The sequence below is a fragment of the Echiichthys vipera genome (genome assembly GCF_963691815.1).
Source record: "Echiichthys vipera genome assembly, chromosome: 21".
Classification (NCBI taxonomy): domain Eukaryota; kingdom Metazoa; phylum Chordata; class Actinopteri; order Perciformes; family Trachinidae; genus Echiichthys; species Echiichthys vipera.
The window spans coordinates 2,970,028-2,990,932 of NC_139846.1; the positions used below are offsets into that span (position 1 = coordinate 2,970,028).

At 40.8% G+C, this 20,905-nt stretch overlaps 1 protein-coding gene across 2 annotated transcripts in view; it reads right to left on the reverse strand.

The window, feature by feature from the left end:
- The window catches only part of LOC310963267 (palmdelphin-like), a 65,786-nt gene that overhangs the window by 23,509 nt on the left and 21,372 nt on the right, over window positions 1-20,905 (reverse strand). For both annotated transcript variants that reach the window (XR_014593686.1, XM_083936002.1), the window contains exons 2-3: window positions 15,077-15,127; window positions 10,262-10,342 (exon numbers count right to left, since the gene is read on the reverse strand). Coding sequence is in view for 1 of the 2 variants with exons in the window: in XM_083936002.1 (XP_083792128.1) it covers window positions 10,262-10,342; window positions 15,077-15,121 (126 nt within the window). In the remaining variant the exon portion in view is untranslated. The remainder of the gene's footprint in view (window positions 1-10,261; window positions 10,343-15,076; window positions 15,128-20,905) is intronic.

Genomic DNA, 20,905 nt, shown 5'->3' on the forward strand with positions numbered 1-20,905 from the left:
AGTGCGCCCTAAAATAGCCCTGACTTGTTTTTGGGTGTTGTCTGTGTTAAAGTCTCAGGGGTTTGACCCTCACAGTGTGTTTTCACTTCATTACAAAGCTTGGCACCAATTTTTCTTCAAACCCAGGAACCCAGGAACCAACTGTACAACCTGATATGTTCTTGGACTGCTTTTCTACAGTTGACCATAACAAATTAACATCTACTATTTACGCATCAAAGCCCTCTACTTGTCTCCTAGACTCTATTCCAACTAGGTTACTTAAAGAAGTGTTACCTTTAGTTAGCACTCCTGTATTAGATATGCTTAACATGTCTTTATGAGCAGGTTATGTACCACAGTCTTTTAAAGTAGCTGTAATTAAACCTCTCCTTAATAAGCCCAGTCTTGATCCTGATGTACTAGCTAACTATAGACCTATATCTAACCTTCCTTTCCTCTCTAAAATTCTCAAGAAATTAGTCGCCAATCAGCTGTGTGACTTTTTACATAATAATGAGTTATTTGAAGACTTCCAGTCAGGATTAAGAATGAATCATAGCACTGAGACAGCACTAGTAAAAATTACTAATGACCTTCTAATAGCTTCAGACAAAGGACTTGTCTCTGTACTTGTTTTACTAGATCTTAGTGATGCCTTCGACACTATTGACCATAGCATACAGAGACTAGAGCATCTAATTGGCATTAAAGGAACCGCACTGAGCTGGTTTATCAGATAGATCTCAGTTTGTACATGTTAATGACAAATCCTCCATGCACACTAAAGTTAGTCACGGAGTACCACAGGGTTCTGTCCTTGGACCGATTCTTTTCACCTTATATATGCTTCCCTTAGGAAAAATTATAAGGAAGCACTCCATAAACTTTCATCGTTATGCTGATGATACACAATTATATTTGTCGATCAAACCAGAAGAAACCAATATGTAAGATAAACTTCAAATGTGCATTAAGGAAATAAAAAGCTGGATGACCTGCAATTTTCTGATGTTAAACTCAGATAAAACTGAAGTCATTGTACTTGGCCCTGAAGGCCTCCGAAACGCAATAGCTAAAGATTTTATGATTTTTTTAAAATCATTTTAGATCAGGATATGTCTTTCAATTATCACATAAAGGACTGCATATTTTCACCTCCGTCATATTGCGAAAATTAGGAACATTGTGTCTCAGAAAGATGCAGAACAACTAGTCCATGCATTTGTTACTTCTAGGCTGGACTACTACTACTACAACTGAAGGCCTCCGAAACTCAATAGCTAAAGATATTGTTACTCTGGATGATGTTGTGTTGTCCTCCAGCACCGCAGTAAGGAATCTGGGTGTAATATTTGATCAGGATATGTCCTTCGATTCTCACATAAAACTAATGACAAGGAATACATATTTTCACCTGCGTAATATTAAGTCTGTTAAGAGTCTCCAGTTGGTCCAAAATGCTACAGTTCGTGTACTAACTAAAACAAATCGAAGAGAACATATTTATCCTGTATTAGCCTCTTTGCACTGGCTACCTGTAAAATCTAGAATAGAATTTAAAATCCTTCTCCTTAACTACAAAGCTCTTTTTTGGTCAGACTCTGTCGTAACTTAAAAAGCTCATAGTACCGTATTACCCGACTAGATCGCTGCGCTCTGAGAATGCAGGGCTACTTGTCGTTCCTAGAGTCTCCAAAAGTAGAATGGCCTTCAGCTACCAAGCTCCTCTCCTGTGGAACCAGCTCCCAAGTGTTATTCGGAATACAGACACTGTCCCAAAATAAAACTTTCCTTTTTGATAAAGCTTACAGCTAGGACTTACTAGCCCTTAGCAATGTTTTTATTTTTAAGCTGATTTTGTTCTGCTTAATTATGCTGCTATAGGCCTAGTCTGCCGGGGATAATACTTTTCCAGATACAGGTCTGTATCATTCATCTCTCATCAATGCATGTTACTAATTCAACATCTTCCCCGGAGTTGTTTGTGCATTGTTGTCTCGCAGGTCTCTGCTGATCATGGTGGTGCCTGCTGCTGTGGTCCTGCATGACACTTCCTGCCACTATTATAATCTATAACCTTAGCTGTGCTTGTTTCTACTATTCTGCTGTATTAACTGCCATAACATATAAGTCATATTCACATTACTATAGATATTATTATAGTTACTGAAAGTGTGTCTGTCTCTCTCTTTGTGTCTGTCTTTGTCTCTGTCTGTCCATCTGTCCGTCTTTTCTCTCTTTCTCTCTCCTTTTCTTCTTCCCCAACCGGTCAAGACAGATGGCCGTCCTTCACAGAGCTGGGTCTGTCTGACGTTCCTGCCTGTAATAGGGAAGGTTTTCGTTGTCACCGTACCCTACGGGGGAATTGTTGGGTCTATGTAAATCATAAATAAGTCATAAAGTGTGGTCTATACCTAGTTTATAAAGTGTCCTGAGATAACTTTTGTTATGATTTGGCACTATAAATAAATTGGAATTGAATTGAATTGAATCACACTTCACCGGAACATTTTGTCATCTGGAAATACAGCTTTCGGTTGCACTTTGCTAACCAAGCTACAGCAGTTAGCACAGGGTCTGTGTGTCTGCAGGTGAACAGAGCCGACAACCAGAGCACGCCGCTCAAACAGCCGACTAAAGTATGTTGTTGAAAATCATCAAAGTTTCCCTCTTTAATGAATTAGCATTTAATACAGCAGCGCATCCCAATGACACTGGTTTATGTTGTGTTTCAGTTCAACCTGGAACTCGTAAATTCTTCACGGTTGGATATTTCAAGTGCAGCAAGCTTGGAATAAGACACAGCACAGAGCCACAGGTCGGAGTGGAACCTGTGCTGCTGAGGAGGAGTTTCAGCCTCTGTACATGGAGCCTGCTTTAACCACTGGACCACCGTCAGTTACTGTAGCACAGCCGTCTGCTCTGGGACTAATTCATCAGATTGTTACAGAGACACTGTGAATGTTTTTGTCAAATGCTTTATTTTTGTTTGATAATAAACACTTTACCTTTATTGCTGCAATAATAAAAGTAGGCTCCAGTGGGGTGTACTAGGAATACAAATACGAGTGGTAGCCAAAAAAAAAATACAAACAAAAATAACAATAAAAGAGAACAATAATCTTTCTTTATGTTGCCATTTTCATTATATTACATATTACAGCGTGCTTTACAAGAGAAAAAAAAAAGTGCCAGTTGTAACCAATGACATACATGAGAATCAGGGGTGCAGTCCTGTCGGAACATCTGCACTTTTTTCTCCAAGTGAGAAAAAAGAAACAGGAAGCCGAAGCAGGAAAAGCTCAAACTGAGAGATATAACTCGAAGATATTTAATTGAGTTTCCTTTTAGTGAAAGGCTCTGACTGAATTTAAATTTCCTCTGGTAAACAGTCAACTGTTGTGTAGTGTGTGTCTAGAGCTTCTATTGTGAAAGGTCAGAACGTTGCCTTTGTCGATGTTGAAAGTCAAATAGTTTTCCATCTGATTCATAGATGAATGAGGTCTAGCAGCAGACCTTTGTGGTTTTATAATCCTAATAAGTAAACTACGAACCTGATTGGTTGATGTTTTTATGTGCGGTGCAAAAATAACGTCACTTTTCGCAGTGTAAATTTCATGTTTTGTTAAAGTTAATGAGAAAAACAACAGTTATAAAAATATATTTAACTTAAAATGAATCACAGGAAAAAGACACGGTGTGTAAAGGCCTTTTTTACAGTTGACTCATACCAGGTCTATGTAGACTGACAGTAGGTCACACAACCTTTATAAAAGGCAGTGGCGAACCGTGAGCACTACAGCTGGGCCTTCACCTCACCGCCGAGAAGAAAAAAAATCATCGCGGAAAAAAGCAACAGTACAACGAATTAAAAGGGTTTAACAAGTGCAAATTTAATTAACGATGACAAGGATGTAAACAAATAGACCATAACGTCAATAACATTCTCCGCAACAAGAAACATTCTCAACATTAACTTCGGAAAATCTGGAAATATAAAAGGTCACCCAGAATGTCACCCCGTGACGCTGCGGACACAGAGGCTCATTTCATCACCTGGGACAGCGCTATGAAATCACGGCGCATGACAAATCATTCACACATATATTCATTAGCATTATCAATCTACAATACAATTTCAAAAGTTACACAAAGCTTGTAATACAAAGACTATTTTTTAAAGTTGCAATGAAGTGCAAATGACTCTCCATGCGCAATTACGCATAGCGCAATGAATACCGATGTCAAATAAATTGAAGTCACAATTTTTACTACTATACCTCCTTAATTCTCCACAGGGAAAGGGACAGACAAGTGAACATGAAGAGAATAAAAACCCTCTAAAAATCCAACCACACACTTATGATACGTTTGATACATTGATTGATTGATTGATTGATTGATCACATACTGAATTCAAGGCAATTTGCGCTGGGACAACCTCCGCAATAAATACAAATTCCCAAATGTCCACTTGGCCAGTAATCTTAATCCCTTGAAATAATAATCAAGGTGTATTATAACAGAGGCCTACCTTAAATAAACACGAAGTCCATTCGTCGGTCTCTCTTTGTGAAGTGGGCGATGGCGGCGTCATAAAGTTTGTCCTTTGATTTGAGCTCCAAAAGAAGTCCTTTCTCTATGGACATCAGTGCCAAAGCTCCCAGGCGGTCCTGTCCAGTACTGTTCCTAGCGTGCGTCTTGATGCGCTTCAGAGCCGAGAAAGACCGCTCCACGGAGGAGGTGGACACGGGGATGGTCAGCACCAGGCAGGTGAGGTGATACAGCTGCGGCATGCTCTCAGTCAGCTCTTTAAGAGTCAGAAAGTGCAGCAGGTCTGCTGGGCTCCTTGCCTCAAAGTTTGCCATGTTGTACATGACCGTCAGTTCAGTCTTGAGCCTGGGGAGGTCAAAATGCAGCCCGTAGCTTTCCGTGAGGCTCTGGAACTCAGAGCTGGGGAAGTTTTCTCTGTGTGAGGTAAACTTCTTGGGGTCCAGAAGGGCAAGGAACATGAGTTTTTCATGATCCTGGAACCTGTTCCTCAGCTGGGTGAGGATGTTGTCCAGGATTTCACTGTGCAGCCGCTGGTACGCTGCGCGCACATCTCCGACTCTCCGTGCCCTGCGCCCGCTGGGAACCCCGACTTCGCGCACAGTGTCCTCATAGATGGAGTCAAATTTTGCCTTTTCTCTCTCTGTGGTGCTGCAAAAGTCCTCGATGCTGGACAAACAGAACTGCATGTCACACTCCTTATTCTGCAAGATCCCAAAGAGCATGTCGGAGTAGGCAAACACGGAATTGAATGTGGCGAGGAGAAAGCAGAACTCGAAGTCCATCAGCAGTGCAGTGTATCCATCAGCGCTGTGTACAGCATCAGCATCAAAATCATTGTGGTTGTCAACAATGAATTCAAAGAGCTCCAAGAGTTCTTCTCTCCGCTCATACACAGTGCAAACCAAACGTGATGAGAAGTTCCACCGTGTTGGAGTCACTCTGGGCAGTCTTCGCTGGCATATTTCATCCAGGAGTTTCGTGCGTTTGGCTGACCTTGTAAAGAAGGCTGCGAGGCCACTTAGGTGGGAGAAAAAAATTTTGCACTCTTTGATTTTGGCAGCACTTTGAGACATGACGAGGTTCAGAGAGTGCGCATAACAGTTAACAAAGAGAGCTTGTGGAATTTTTTCCTTTATTTTAGCTTGCACCCCATTCAGTCCAGAGGCCATGACTGCAGCTCCATCGTAACACTGGGCAATTACTTTATTGGTGCAGGCACAGTCCTCCAGAAACTCCAAAACTTGACGAGCTATGGCCTCTGCGCGCTTATCACCACTGACATCACCAAACTGGAAAAAGCGCTCCTTGACACCACCGTCAGTGGTGTAACGCAAGACATATGACATCTGAGCAGAGTTACTTACGTCAGTTGTCTCGTCTACCATAACGGAGACAAAAGACGTGTTCCTCACCTCCTCCCTCATTGCTTCGGTCATTACATCTGCCACCGATTGAATCAGGTCATTCTTAATTTTGCTGGAGGTGCCAATGAAAACAGTGGCCGAATCCAGATGACAGCGCAGAGGGCTGTCATACCCCGCCAAAAACTCCAGAAGCTCCAAGTAGTTCCCCTTGTTTTCAGAATCTTTACTCTCATCATGTCCTCGAAATGCCAGCTCTTGCTTTCCAAGAAATGTGACAACATTGATGAGACGTTTCAGGATTTCTCTGTTCTGCCTGACCTTGTTGTTGTGGGCCGTTGTATGATTCCGGCGCTGCTCATCTAGCTGAAGATCAATTCTTGTGTCCCCATAGTTTTCAAATTGACCATCGCTTGCAGGTGTGCCGCAGAATCTTGATGTCGATGGGCTGACTTTGTCAGATTTGTAAGGCTGACAAATCCGCCGCTGACCCAGGTGGATGACTTGTCAGTTGTAAAAAGTAAACAACTCCAGCAGTACAGCCTGTTTGTTTCCTTACAGCCAGTCAGTCATCCATGGATACCGCTGATAATTTTCGGTCTTGAAATGCCTTTCCACTTTCTTAACCTTTTCTTTTAATTCCAGCTCTGGAGTTGGTCTTCCGTTTTTTATTATTTCAAGTTTTTCTGTGAAGGCCCGCCTTGAAAAAGGCGATGCTATCAAGCTAGCCACAACGTCACTCTCGTCTTCCGCCATTTAAATCAACCGCTCTCACCACTCTGCATAGATTCGCTGCTTGGACTTCATGAAGGCCTTCGATCTTTTGTTTAATTCCGGCCCTCTTGAAATCAAACCGTGATTGGTCGATTTGCCCGTCACTCACCACACCAAAACATATAGCTTGGCCTTCCCCGGGATTCGTGAAGTCCTAACCAATGAATGAGCCAGCTAACCTGGCCTTAATAGAGACAGACGATTATGATTGGATAACAGGTTTTCAGGACATGAACTTGACAGAAAGCTTAATTTTAGAACAAAGATGAGAGAAAATGTATTAATATATTGTATTAAATTAAATGCGATATAAATAAAAAAAAAATATTTTTTTTTTATTGAATACTTCATTATTATTATTATTGAATTTATTATTATTTCTTATTTATTTAGGCCTTCTCTGAAGGCGTAGAAGGCCCTGAAGGTTCCCCACTGATAAAAGGTGTACCATTTTATAATGCACATGCACACATGCATCTGTCATAGATGCGCTCCAGTAGTAAAACATATAGCACTACAGCCCGAGAACTTCATTTCATGTAGAAAAGACATAGCTCATACAGTAACAAGTAACCTGCCCGACACTGCTCCACCGAGCTGGTTAATTCTTTTGCTCGGACTGATGGGCCATTTATGACCAACCCCCACACACAAACCTACAATAGACAGTATCACTTTAACAGCAGATCTCACCGTATTTTCACTTCATCACACTTAACCGGAACATTTTCGGCCACTGGAAATAACCTAACGTTACAGCGTTCAGTTGCAATTTGCTAACAGAGCTACAGAAGCGTTACAGGGTCTGTGTGTGTGTGTGTGTCTGTGTGTGTGTGTGTGTCTGTGTGTGTGTGTGTGTGTGCGTGCATGCGTGCGTGCGTGCGTGCGTGCGTGCGTGCGTGTGTGCGTGTGTGTCTGCAACTGGCTGTCTTGAGTCAGCTGGTTGAAATTCATCAAAGTTGCCTCTTCAGTGAATTAGAGATAGAGAATAATAATTTTTATTTAGATTGCCGTTTTCATTATATTCCATTTTCTAAGCAACAGCGTACTGTACAAGAGAAAAAAAAATGCCAGTTTTAAACTATGATATACATGAGAACCTGCCAACACTACCCCAGAGTTTCTTGATCCTTTGGTTTGGGCTGATGGGCCATTTGCCATCATGTTGTCTGTGTCAACAACCCCCACACACCTACAGTATAGGCAGTATCACTTTAACAGCAGATCTCAATGGAGGAAAAAAACAACAGCTGAGTTTCTCCGGTTCTGTGGCTTCACGTCCTCAGGGCTGATAGACAGGTTCAACCACGGACCTACAGTATTAAATGGGAAAAGGAAGAAAAAGAAAAGACAAAATAAAACGTTTGTTATTTCACAATTTTTGCTATTTAAACTGAGATTACACATTGTGCTGCCAGCAGAGTCTAGCGTTTTAAGCTTAAAAAAGGACATGCAGATGTTATATTCTGAGCTGATCAGCTGATGTGGGCTGTTCAAGACGAACGGCCTACTGAAGAACGCAGCGCAAACCAACAGTTTATATATCATTAGCCTATCAACGGATGATCTCATGCATTTATCCTCAAATTTGAAATAAATTAAACAACAGGATCACAGGAATGCAGCCGGAGTCCCTGCTCTTGCACCTGAGGAAGGAGCAGGCCGACATCGCTAGTGTTTTTTAAATTGTACCCACTAAAATAAAGGGTTTTTAACTTTTTCAAACCCACCTGAGTGCCTTCACTTTTTTCTTTTAGAAATAAATTAGATTGGGGTTATCTGTAATTCTGAAAATTGAATTTGTACTATTTAAAGACTACTCAGCAAATACAAAAATCAGCTGAGCAAATGCATTTAAATATACTGTCTGCCACATTAACGCTAGCTGAAGAGACCATTTAGGTGGACAAACTGAATTAAAACACATGTAAACAATGATGAAATCACGTCACGTCTCGTCTTACCGTTGATTCGGCTCCACAGCAGAGAATTGGCTGAATAAATATGATGAATATCAGTCTTCCAGTCAACATCAAGTCCTGTGAATTTCAGTCACCAGAAACATGGCAAGACACAGGTATCTCAGATTTCGGTTATTATTTTTTTTAGCTAACTGTAGCCTCTTTGCTGTAGCTGTAAGCATCACATTACTTCTTCAGCTGCTTATTTCCTGTGGAGTCAACATGCAGAAATAAGGACAATGCCACTCTGTCATTGCAACCCACTTTGTGGTCGGAGGGTGTATTTTCCTTAAATCCTGTCAGCAGATTTCAAGCATACTGCTGCCCCCTAGTGTCTAATGTTATCAAGTGCAGTCCCCCCGCTTACCGCCGCAATGGCCCTGTCGTGGAACGCAATTGGATGAAAGGAGGAACATCTGTAGGTGTCTGCTGATCGTGGTGGAGCCTGCTGCAGAGGTCCTGCATGATGCTTCCTGCTGCTTTTATTAGTATTACGCATATAAACTCATCATTAGTCGTATAAATTATAAAATTTGTAGCCATAAAAACACCATCAGTAATATATTTCATTTTATTACAGCTGTTATTACCACTACTCATCATTGATCATATTCACCACCATAGGTATTATCATTGTCATATTCTGTCACCTTAGCTGCACTTGTTTCTACTACTCTACCAATTAACTGCCATAACATATACGTCATATTCACATTACTATAGATATTATTTTTGTTAATGTTACTTTTATGGTTGCTTGCATCTGGGACTGTCTGTCTGTCTGTCCGTCCATCTGTCTGTCTGTCTTTGTCTCTCTCTGTCCATCTTTCTGTCTGTCCTTTCTCTCTTTCTCTCTCCTTTTCTTCCTTCCCAACCGGTCAAGACAGACCTCCACAGAGCTGGGTCTGTTCCACGTTCCTGCCTGTTAAAGGGAAGGTTTCCGTTGCCACTGTGTGCACATGATTGCTTTTGCTGCTCATGGGGGAATTGTTTGGTCTCTGTAAACCATAAATAAGTCATAGTGTGGTCTTTACCTACTCTATATGTAAAGTGTCCTGAGATAACCTTTGTTATGATTTGGAACTGTAAATAAAATTGAATTTAATTTAATTGAACCCAGACTATGCCCTGGGTTTTGCTTTTTAGGCTTCACACAGGTTACTGTAGCTTTAGACACTTCATTGCTCTATGATCAATGTGGAGCACTCCAATATCTCCCTTACTCTTCTTCAGATGAAAATGACACTTTAAATGGCTGAGATATGTAGTACTTAAATAGATTGACTGTGGGCCAGAGTAAGTTGACTCCAAAAGTAATACAGGTGTAAGTACGATATTACAAAGTAATATAATGCTTGTGCAGAGGGATTCCAGCCAATATTTGTAGGTGTGGCCTAGCTTTGTATTGTAACGGAGTTTCTCACGAAATGAAACACTTAGTTGTTATGTTATTAGCTAGCTAGTAAATTAAATCACACAAAATTCATCCCAAAGTTCCTCCTGAGAGTCTTTATAGTCTCCGTCCAGTTTCTGCTGAAGACACACCTCTACAATTAGATGTTGGAATCACATTCAACACATTTGGTGCCATTGATCTCCGTTTCTTGTTGTTATTCCAGTAAAAAGTACCTTAATGTACTGGAGTTTTAATTTCTCCTCTTCAATCTGTCTCCTTTTCTTGGCGATGTTCTCCTGGATTCTTCTTTTGTCCTGGTGGGGGCAAATCAAACACATTTGCATCATGTGCACATGTTACAGCATGGAAACTATTCCACCTGTTGTCCATTGACACTTTAACCTTGAGCTGACAGATGGACAGCCTTAAATAGCTAAAAAAGCAACACAACTTTTATGACCTGACCCTACCTGTTGTTGTTGTTGTGTGTGTGTGTGTGTGTGTGTGTGTGTGTGTGCGTGTTTGTGTGTGTGTGTGTGTGTGTGTGTGTGTGTGTGTGTGTGTGTGTGTGTGTCTGTGTGTGTATGTGTGTGTTGGAGTGTGTGTGTGTGTGTGTCAGTGAGAGTGTGAGCGTGTCCCTTTGTACACTAGAACTTTCCCTGCTAATTAGCACCTCCTGTACAGAAAATAATGTATCTTACATTTAGACATTTAAAGTTATTTAATAAATGACACACTGCTTAATGGCTTTAACTTAGCATAAAAACACAAGCTCTGTGTTCCTGGATGTCACAGTGAGGGCACACTGTGGGCTAAAGTTAGCTTCTGAATCTTGGATCAGAGTGGCACTAAGCCCCAGTGAAACAGGATCTCCCTGATGACGCCTGCAGGTATTTTTAGTTCTGTCTATGTCTGCGTCTGATTGTCCTTTTCAAAGACTTTGGCACCATGATAATTACTCATCATGTTTTTTTTTCCACTTTCACATATATGGGTGGGGATTCAGATGTGTCTGAATTGTCTACAGAGGACCCTCACCGACTTACTTCTTCACAGCTGACTGGAGTTTAAATGAAAGTGTTCTGAATTAGAATATTCATAATATTTATTTAGTAATAATCTATTGTCACTGTTAGATAGAAAAAAAAGAAGCCATGTTTACACTCCCTTCAGTAATGACTGACTATAGTTCCCCCCTTCTAATTAGTCAGTATTAGTTAACTTAGTGTCTAAGGCTATGTTCACACTGCAGGTCTTAATGCACAATTCCGATTTATTTCTCAAATTAGATTTTTTGTTTGTCTGTTCACATCACTTCTTTAAATGTGGCCTGTCTACAGATTGCTGTGTGAACAGCTCACGCTCCTGAAGTGACCCTCATGCACAGTTGATCACTGATGACACCACAGCACAACAGTGTTTATAGAAGCAAACATGGCAACGGCAACCAGTATTGTAGGACTTCATGGCTTAATGAAGTGTCACCCCAAATACTGATGAGGTCTAAAACTTTGTTATCCCTCCACTGGCCGCCTGCTTCATTGCTGTCCTCCATGTTTGTTTTGATTCTGTTTCTGGCTCCCGCCTTAGGCACACTTTTTTTTTTAATCAACTTTATTTGTCAGTCATTTACAAAACAGTGCAGCGCGGGTCAGAATCACGTCAGTCGCATTCAAAAAAATCAGATACTTAGACTTAGACTTTGACTTCTCTTTATGACTCCCGCAAGGAAATTGAGTTTCCAGCAGCTTACAAAAACACAAGGGAGATGAAAAAGTACAGTATAGGATAACCAATGAACTCTTTGCTAAATAAGTACAGAAAGTATAAAAACAATAATAAACAGTAAACAATAAAGTCTTACTCAAATATATAAGAGGTAGATGTAAGAATACAGGTCAAGTAAAATTCACGGAAAATATGACGGAAATGACCAGTAAGATTCAATTATTGCACTTAAGTGGTGGATAAAGTTATTGCACAAAAGAAGAAGATTATGTCCAGGTATGTAAGAGTAGATTATTAATTGCACAGTGAGTGGCTCCCACCCCTTCCCTTCTGTCCTCTTTATTTCCTCCTCCCCCAGAGTGAGGAGTTGTAGAGGATGATGGCCTGAAAGACAGAGGAGATCTTTAGCCTGTTGGTCCTACACTTAGGAAGGAGCAGCCTTTCACTGAACAGGCTCCCCTGGTTGCTGATGTCAGTGTGCAGGGGGTGGCTGGCATTGTCCATAATGTCCAGCAGTTTGTCCAGTGTCCTCCTCCCTACCACTGTCACCAGCGAGTCTAGTTTCATGCCAACCATAGAGCCGGCCCGCTTGATCGGTTTATCCAGTCTGGAGGTGTCCTTCTTGGATATGCTGTCACCCCAGCCACCACAGTGTAGAAGAGGACACTGGTGACCACAGACTGGTAAAACATCCACAGCAGTTTCCTGATACATCCCACGATGGCTCTGTCATTGGCGTACTTCTGTATGTGACACAAATCTGAGTTGTAGCAGAAGTCAAGCTGTTGTTTTTTGGTGGGAGAGTCTACAACCTGGTCAAAAACAGCCAAAGTAGAATCCAAAGTTGCATGGAAATGATACGTATCCGATTCAGTACCCCATTTAAAAGTGGCCTTATTTTGACTGGAAATTGTTTGATGATTCAATGGGACCTGTGCTGTTCACACTGTTAAAAGCAAATCAGATATGGGTCAGATATGAGCAAAAAAATCTGATTCAGGTCACTTAGAACTGCAGTGGAAACGGATCCTTAGTTCTGCTTCTGCTTGCTTAAAGCAGAAACTCAAATGAGACAAATTGTTGATGTGGAGCATTCAGCTTCTGTCCCACCAATCAGATTCCTGATGCTTTCAAACTGGGTGATTTGTTGGAATCCACGAAATCCAGGTTTTTGCTCCAGAGAGCTGTAAATATTGTCAAGAGTGAATATCAAGACAAACTGGTATCTAACTACCATGCCTCCAACCCCAGAAACATGTGGGCTGAGCTAAGAACTATTACAGACTACAAAAGAAAAACTAGCAGTGCATCTCTCTCTGCTGAACACCTTTACCAAAGTCAGGTAAAATATTGAGAGATGGCACGTCTATCCATTTCTTTATGGTGTAGAGCAGAAATGATAATTAATATGTTACCTAGATTAACATTTCCTATATCACTTAACTCCACCATATTTGTTCAAATAAACCAATAAGTTATTAGAGGATTCATGTGAAGGGAAAGGAAAACCTAGAACCAGATTCCGTTCAATGTAGTTCTTCAGGCTGACAAAACTCAGATCGATCAGCGCTGATCAAATATGACTCGATTTACTGTATGTACGTATGTATGTCTATTTCTCTCCTTAAATGTTTTCAGAAACATTTTAGTGTACTGTTCAGCTGTGCCCATTGATTTTCGCCAAACAAGCACCTCCATTTTGTTGCTGTGATGATTGATTGTAGACCTATCCAACAGCATCTAGAAGCATTTTGCTCTGCACCGTTGTTAATGGCAAAATGTGGTCCTGGAGACACCTACTGTAGTGGGAACTGCCACAGAGGAGGTAAGGAGTGTATGCTCAGATGTCTTTATGTATGTCTGTCTGTCTGTCGGTCTGTTTTTCTGTCCAAACCATGCAAGATACAGATAGATATTTTGCAGGTGTGCAGGTGAGATCAAAATGAAGACTGAGTTCAAAGGTGGGTGTGGTCCGAGCAAGGCCGCTGGAATAGGGGCTTGGAAGTAGGGAAGGGCTTATTACCCCCCACTTTACACCCTTGACCCCATCTGGTATCTTGGCTGGTGAGATCCTATCAAAAGTTGATCTCTTATTTTGACTTGTTTTAAAGCAGAGATCTTCAACAGGAGTCAGGGACTCTCAGGGGTTCTCAAAGTTAGTGCAGGGGGTCCGCCATTGGGGTCTCCCCAATGTTTTCTTTTCAAAAATATGTCTGAAAATATAAATTAACATAAATACAATGTATTGTTAGCAAAGATGAAATCCTCCCCTTGACATAAGGCTTACTGGCTTTTTGAAATACATACTTCAGTCTCTCAACCAATGTATTCTGCCAATTTTGTATTTGTGTTATGACACTAAATACTTACAAAACACTAATTACAAACATTTTAATTCCAGACTTTTTATAGCCTGATGTTAAAGAAGCTGCTAGGGCCCACATGTTATGTGTTAGGCGTTTGTGTTATGGTGCTGACGGCACTATCTTCTTATAGTGCTCACTGCATATATACTGTTCCTCTCTTATCTGTCACTCTGCCGTTTCTAGTTATGCCAAAATGAAGCTTCATTTAGAATTAGTTGTATTTGTTGAGTCCACTAGAGGAAGCTCTTGGTTTAAAGAGAAAGGCTCACTGAATGTTGATTCAGTGTGTTTTCAACCCTTTGTTGAACAGAGAGCTCCATCTAGTGAACTCATTAGCCATTTCCACATATTGATATTGCAAGACAACTTTTCTATCGCAACTATCGCAACATTTTAATATCGCAAGATCTCGTCACACCCCTACTTGACACATATCAGATTGTCTTTTAAGGGAGAGATGCACACCCCTACTGATTTCAATAATTTCATAATTCACGGTCATGGCAACAACAAGCAGGTTTCTGTCTCCGCATGTATGCAACATGTTGGGCTCTCAGGGTCACCATGCTTTTTTACATAACCTTCATCTATTTGTTATTGGCAAAATAACAAATTTACCTAATGTGTATACAATTCATAGTGTCCTAGGAAAAATATACACACATACACACACTATTGTATTGTTACTACAATGTAACCAGTAGCCTAAAATAAGTAACCAATGCCTGAACAGTCATCTGATGTCAGCACTTGCAAATGACTTGTGTTGGCACTTTGATAAAAGATAAATCAGACCACCGACTCAACTGTGGTCATTCAGAGTTGATTATGAAGTTGAGTGGCCCTTTCACCAAATAACAGTTACATTCCACCCCCAGCACAGCAGCTCTCAACATGTGATAGAGATTATTTGCCTTCTCATATTACTACCAGATGCACAGGATTTGTACTTACTGTGATTGCCTGGAGCCTCTCCTTCAGCAGGTCAGCCTCTTCCATGATGGTCTACAGGACAAGGCAAGGCAAGGCAAGATTATTTGTATATCATAATTCAACAACAAGGCAATTCAAAGTGCTTCACATAAAACATTAAAAGCATTGGGAGAAAGAACACATAAAACATATACATTTAAAACACATAAAAGGTCATTTAAAACATATAAAAGTTTTTAAATGAATAAAAGGGCATTTTTAAAACATATAAGATGGTTACCGTTACAGAAGTTACAGTGCAGTTCACTGAAAATCAGAGGCCAATAGAAAAGTCTTCAGTCTTGATGTAAAAGAACTAAGAGTTGCAGCCGACCTGCATTTTTCTGGAAGTTTGTTACAGATTTGTGGTGCATAAAAACTAAACGCTGCCTCTCCATGTCCACTCTGGGGACACAGACCAGACCTCTCCCAGACGATCTGAGAGGTCTGGATGGTTCGTAGCTGAGCAGAAGATCAGAAATGTATTTTGATCCTAAACCATTCAGTGCTTTGTAAACCAACAGAAGTATTTTGAAATTAATTATTTAACAGACAGGAAGCCAGTGTAAATATCTGAGAACTGGAGTGATATGATCGAATTTTTTGGTCTTAGTGAGGACTCGAGCAGCAGTGTTCTGAATTAACTGCAGCTGTCTGATCGAGTTTTTATGGAGACCTGTAACCATTACAGTAGTCGAGCCTGCTGAAGATAAATGCATGGACAAGTTTTTCTAAGTCCTGCTGACACATAAGTCCTTTTATCCATGATATATTCTTTAGATGATAGTAGGCTGACTTTGTAATTGTTTTAACGTGGCTGTTGAAGTTTAGGCCTGAGTCCTTGACTACACCTAAGTTTCTGGCTTGGTTTTTTTAGCATTACTGTTTGAAGTTGGGTGCTGACCTCTGATCGTTCTTCCTTGGCTCCAAAAACAATAATTTCATTCTTTTCTTTGTTTAATTGGAGAAAATTCTGCTCCAATCATCGATTTGCTTGATGCATCTGCTCAGTGCTTGTATTGGACTATAGTCGGCTGGTGATATAGTTATGTAGATTTGTGTGTCATCTGCTGTGGTATGTTGTTGTTTATCACGATCCGAGCCAGTGGAAGCATGTAGATATTAAACAGAAGATGCCCCAGAATAAAGCCTTGGGGAACTCCACATGTAATTTTTGCCGGCTCAGATGTGTATTTACCTATCAACATAAAGTAGTCCGTGTCCTTCAAGTAGGATTCAGACTATTTTAATGCTGTGCCAGAAAGTCCCACACAATTTTCCAGACAGTCTAGTAATATGTTGTGATCGACTGTGTCAAATGCAACACTGAGATCCAATAATACTAAGACTGAAATTTTGCCATTGTCCGTGTTTAAATGGATATCATTGAAAACCTTAACAAGGGCCGTCTCGGTGCTGTGGTGTGGTCTAAAACCTGACTGGAATACTTCAGCTGTTCATTAACATGAAGTTGTTCAGATGCTTAAAAACAGCTTTTTCAATGATTTTGCTGAGGAATGGGAGGTTTGATATTGGTCTATAATTGTTCATTAGTGAAGTGTCTAAATTGTTCTTTTTTAAGATAGTCTTGAAATCAGCAGTTTTCAGGGCCTGTGGGGACACATGAGAGAAGAGACGTGTTTACAATCTGTAGAAGACCTGAGGCCATGCAGTTTGATACATCTTTGAAAAGGTCTGTTGGGAAAATATTGAGGCAGCAGGAGGAGGATTTCAAATGTTATATAATGTCCTCCAAGGTCTTATGGTTAATCAAATAAAATTTGCTATGGCATTTGAGTTAGTGTTAGGTGGACACATGAACAGCACATGTACTGCACCTGATGTGGAGGCACTGGCTGTTTGCCTAATTATTTTAATTTTGTCATTGAAAAAGGAGGCAAATTCATTGCAGGCTGTGGAAAGCAGTTCAGGGGCTACTGACACAGGAGGGTTTGTTAGCCTGTCGACAGTAGAAAACAAGGTACGTGCATTATTATTGTTTTTGGCAATGATGTCTGAGAGGAAGGATTGTCTTGCATTTTTGAGCTTCAAGTTGTAGATTCGAAGTTTTTCTTTATAGATGTCATAGTGAACTTGGAGACTTATTATCCGCCACCTGCATTCAGCTTTCCAACACTCTCTTTTTTCTATTCTTACCAATGTGGAATTTCTCGATGGAGACTTTTTTTTGCCAGAGCTGCAGCCAGGGTTGGTTTCTGACCTGCGGCCCTTTGCTGCATGTCGCCCCCTCTGTCTCTCTCTCCCATTTTCACTCACACATACACATACACACACACACACACACACACACACGCGCACACACACACACACACACACTGTACTGAGCTTTTCCTGAACTGAGATACACTATATAACGTCCTCTGCGCTGGTGACAACACTTTTTGATAACTACTAGAAATTTTAAGGTGGATGTATGTATGTATGTATGTATGTGGTGCACTGTCACATCCATTACACCTGCACTGAAATTAATTCCACCAGCCAAGCCATGTGGTAATAAAAGAAACATGAACTTGAACACCATTTGGTGTGAATGTAATGAATAGTAAAAAAAAAAAAAAGTTGACATATGACAATTTCTGTTAGAAATTGACATTTGACAATTTCTGTAAGAAATTCAGCAATTGGAACACTTTTGTAAACTGCAAAGAACCCCCATTACTGTGAACATCTGTAGGGAAGCTATCCATCCCTTTGAATGCTCCATGTCTCTAGTCTGTGGTTGTAAAGTTGCATGAGGCTGTGTTTCAAAAATGCTCTGGAAACTATGGAAATAAATAGAAGAAAAATATTACAATATAATTTTAGAATAAGACAAAATACCACATTTGTGCTGCAGGAGAAAAAACTGCATGTTTTTATCCCCAGACTCCACTCACCTTGCCTCGTGTGAATGGGTAGTAGACTGTATAAAAAATGGTCAGAGCCTCTCCGTCGAGGTCCGTTCTCTCAACTTGATCCAATCATACAGTATTTGCTTATGGGAGTCGCCATCTTGTCGGACTTTGACTCCTCCTCATTTCCTCTTACCAAAAAAGGGCAATCGTTGGGGGGAGGGAAATACATCCATCTGGCTGATGTGTACCGAATAAGCCACATTAGCACCACCGCCTGGGAACTAGGCTAACAGAACAAGCTACCGGATAAACGGGAGTCGGAGTCATTGTTGTGATTTTTTTCCTGGGACCGGGAGGGAACGGAAGTAATTTTTAAAATTTTGTAATGGGAACAGGATTTTTTTTAGAGAGTAGAGACTGATAGAGGAGGTTAGTCTTTAGCTGAGAACACAAGTCAAGTGCAGGCACTCCCGTGTCTCTAGTGGAGAACACATTGATTCCGGTAGTCAAGTGCAGGCAGCATTTATGATCTATGATTTAAACTGACATTTAACACAGTGCCATGCCCACAAACTGTAAAACACCGACCCACAGCAGTCCCCCCCATGTAAAGAGGCTGAAGGTCCTCAAGGCAACAGCCGTGGGTTCAACTCCGACCTGCGGCCCTTTGCTGCATCCCTCCCCCCATATCTCTCACCCCATTTCCTGTCTGTCCTTTAAAACTGTCAAAATAATAATAAAAAAAACAAAACAAACAACACCAACGTTCACAGCCTGAATCCTCCCGATGCTCCAGATTAGCATCTAGTGTTGTGTCATCGATAGTAGGTTATATTGCAAGTCACGGTGCAACTGTGGCTGCTTTATTAGCATAACAGAGCTTACATGTTGTGTTCCTAAACCATGTGTTTGATCAGTTGATCGAAGAGCAAACCATCTTGTCACTGATGGTAACACCAACACACGAATGACCACAGTTCAGGTCGAGATGATGGAGTAAGCATGCTAATCCTGACAACTAGCCTCAGAGGAGAAGTGAGGGCCAGAGGCTAACTGTCACTCAAGAGGCCACACCCTTAACTATTCATAAACCTTTACCTCCAATAAAATAAAAACTGGTCTGGAACAAAAAAAATTCACCCCCCTCAGTGTTGTCATGGAGATATGACCTAAACATACAGACTAGAGTGGTTCTTGTACCAGGCCTTAAATAGGTTTAATTATGCTGTGAACACAGCCTTTTTTAACATGGGGGTCAATGGGAAACTGCTCTATTATAAAACCTGCCCCTAGTGGCCAATCGACGGACGGCAGTTTTTGGCACTTCATTATTCGATCAACCAGGAAGTCGCTGTGGTGGGGGCTTGGTATGACTGCTGTATGTTTAAGGTGGTGATCTGAGGGGCCGTGGGTGCTGAACAGCGGCCACACCTCTGTCAGTTTGCCCCAGGGCAACTGTGACTGCTATCGTAGTTTATCACAGCATGTATGTCTGTGTGGATGAATGGAACCTGGAGTCTGTAAAGCACCTTGAGTACTTAGAAAGAAGACATATAGATCCAATCCATTAAACTTTCTTGAGTATCATGGGTGGTACAGTATGAGAAAAAATATTGAATGTTGCCAGCATTATCCTTTAAAGGTGTAATGTTGTAAAAACTCAGTGTGGTTATTTTTATACAATATACACACATCTATAATGTGATCGGAGGCATAGTTCAATATACACTGTTCAAAGGTCTACATGCTGTGTCTAAGTTTGAGTGAACAGTTTCTGTGGCTGCCATCACTGATTTACTGCAGTACATTATAACACACAATATGGATTTGCATATATCAGCATTGACAGGGAGGGAGAGAGACAGAAAAGTCATATGTCTGTGTTACATGTCAGATGGATGATTGATCCAGGCCTCAGGAATACACTCACTGTACAGGAATGTACCATGACTGTTTCGATGCTCTGTGTTATAATGCACATCAGTGAATGAGAGGATCACTGATGGGTTAAGATGACCCTGACCCTCTGCAAAGTAAGGATAACAAGTGCTCACATTACTGTCTGAAAGCACAAGGTTCATATCGACAGAATGTGAGGGAGGAGTCAGCAAGACACGCAGACTGCAATAATGTACTGTGGGAGAAAGGAAAAGCAAACAAGAGAAAGAAAGAAAGAAGTAAGGTAATAAATAAAGACAGAAATAAAGAAAGAAGGAAGAAAAGGAAAGAAAGAAAGAAAGAGGGAAATTAAGAAAAAGACAGAAAGAAGGAATGAATGAAAGAAAGAAAAATAATGAAAGAGAAAGAAGGGAGCAAAGAAAGAAATGAAGAAAAAGACAGAAAAAATGAAGGAAATTATTAAAGACTAAAAGAAATGTAGAAGGAAAGAAAGGGAAAGAAATAATGAAAAGGAAAGAAAGAAAGAAAGAAAGAGACAGAAAGAAGGAATGAAAGAAAGAAATAAGAAAGAATGAAGGAAAGAAAGAAAAAGAATGAAAGAAAAATAAAGAAAGAATAAAAGAAAGAAATGGAAAAAACAGAAAGAAAGAAGGAAGGAAGGGAAGAATTTAAGAAAAATACAGAAAGAAGGAAGGAAGGAAATTAATTTAAAAAAAAAGGCAGAAAGAAAGAAAGAAAGAGACAATGCCTTCAGGATCACATCATCATCTGCAAAAAGCAGAGACAAGATCCTCAGCCCACCGAACTGCAACCCCTAACCACCACGACCACACCTCAATATCCTGTTCATGAAAATCACAAACAGGATTGGTGACAAAGCGCACCTCTGGCGGAGGCCAACCCCCACCGGGGACTAATCCGACTAACTGCCGAGAATCCCGACACATCTCGGGATGTGAAGTGCCGAATGGTTTTCCAGAAGCACCTTGGCGCTGCTCAGGGTCCTTCTCCATGACAAGGTGACAAGGTGCTTCTGTATGTGCTTTCCAGAAGC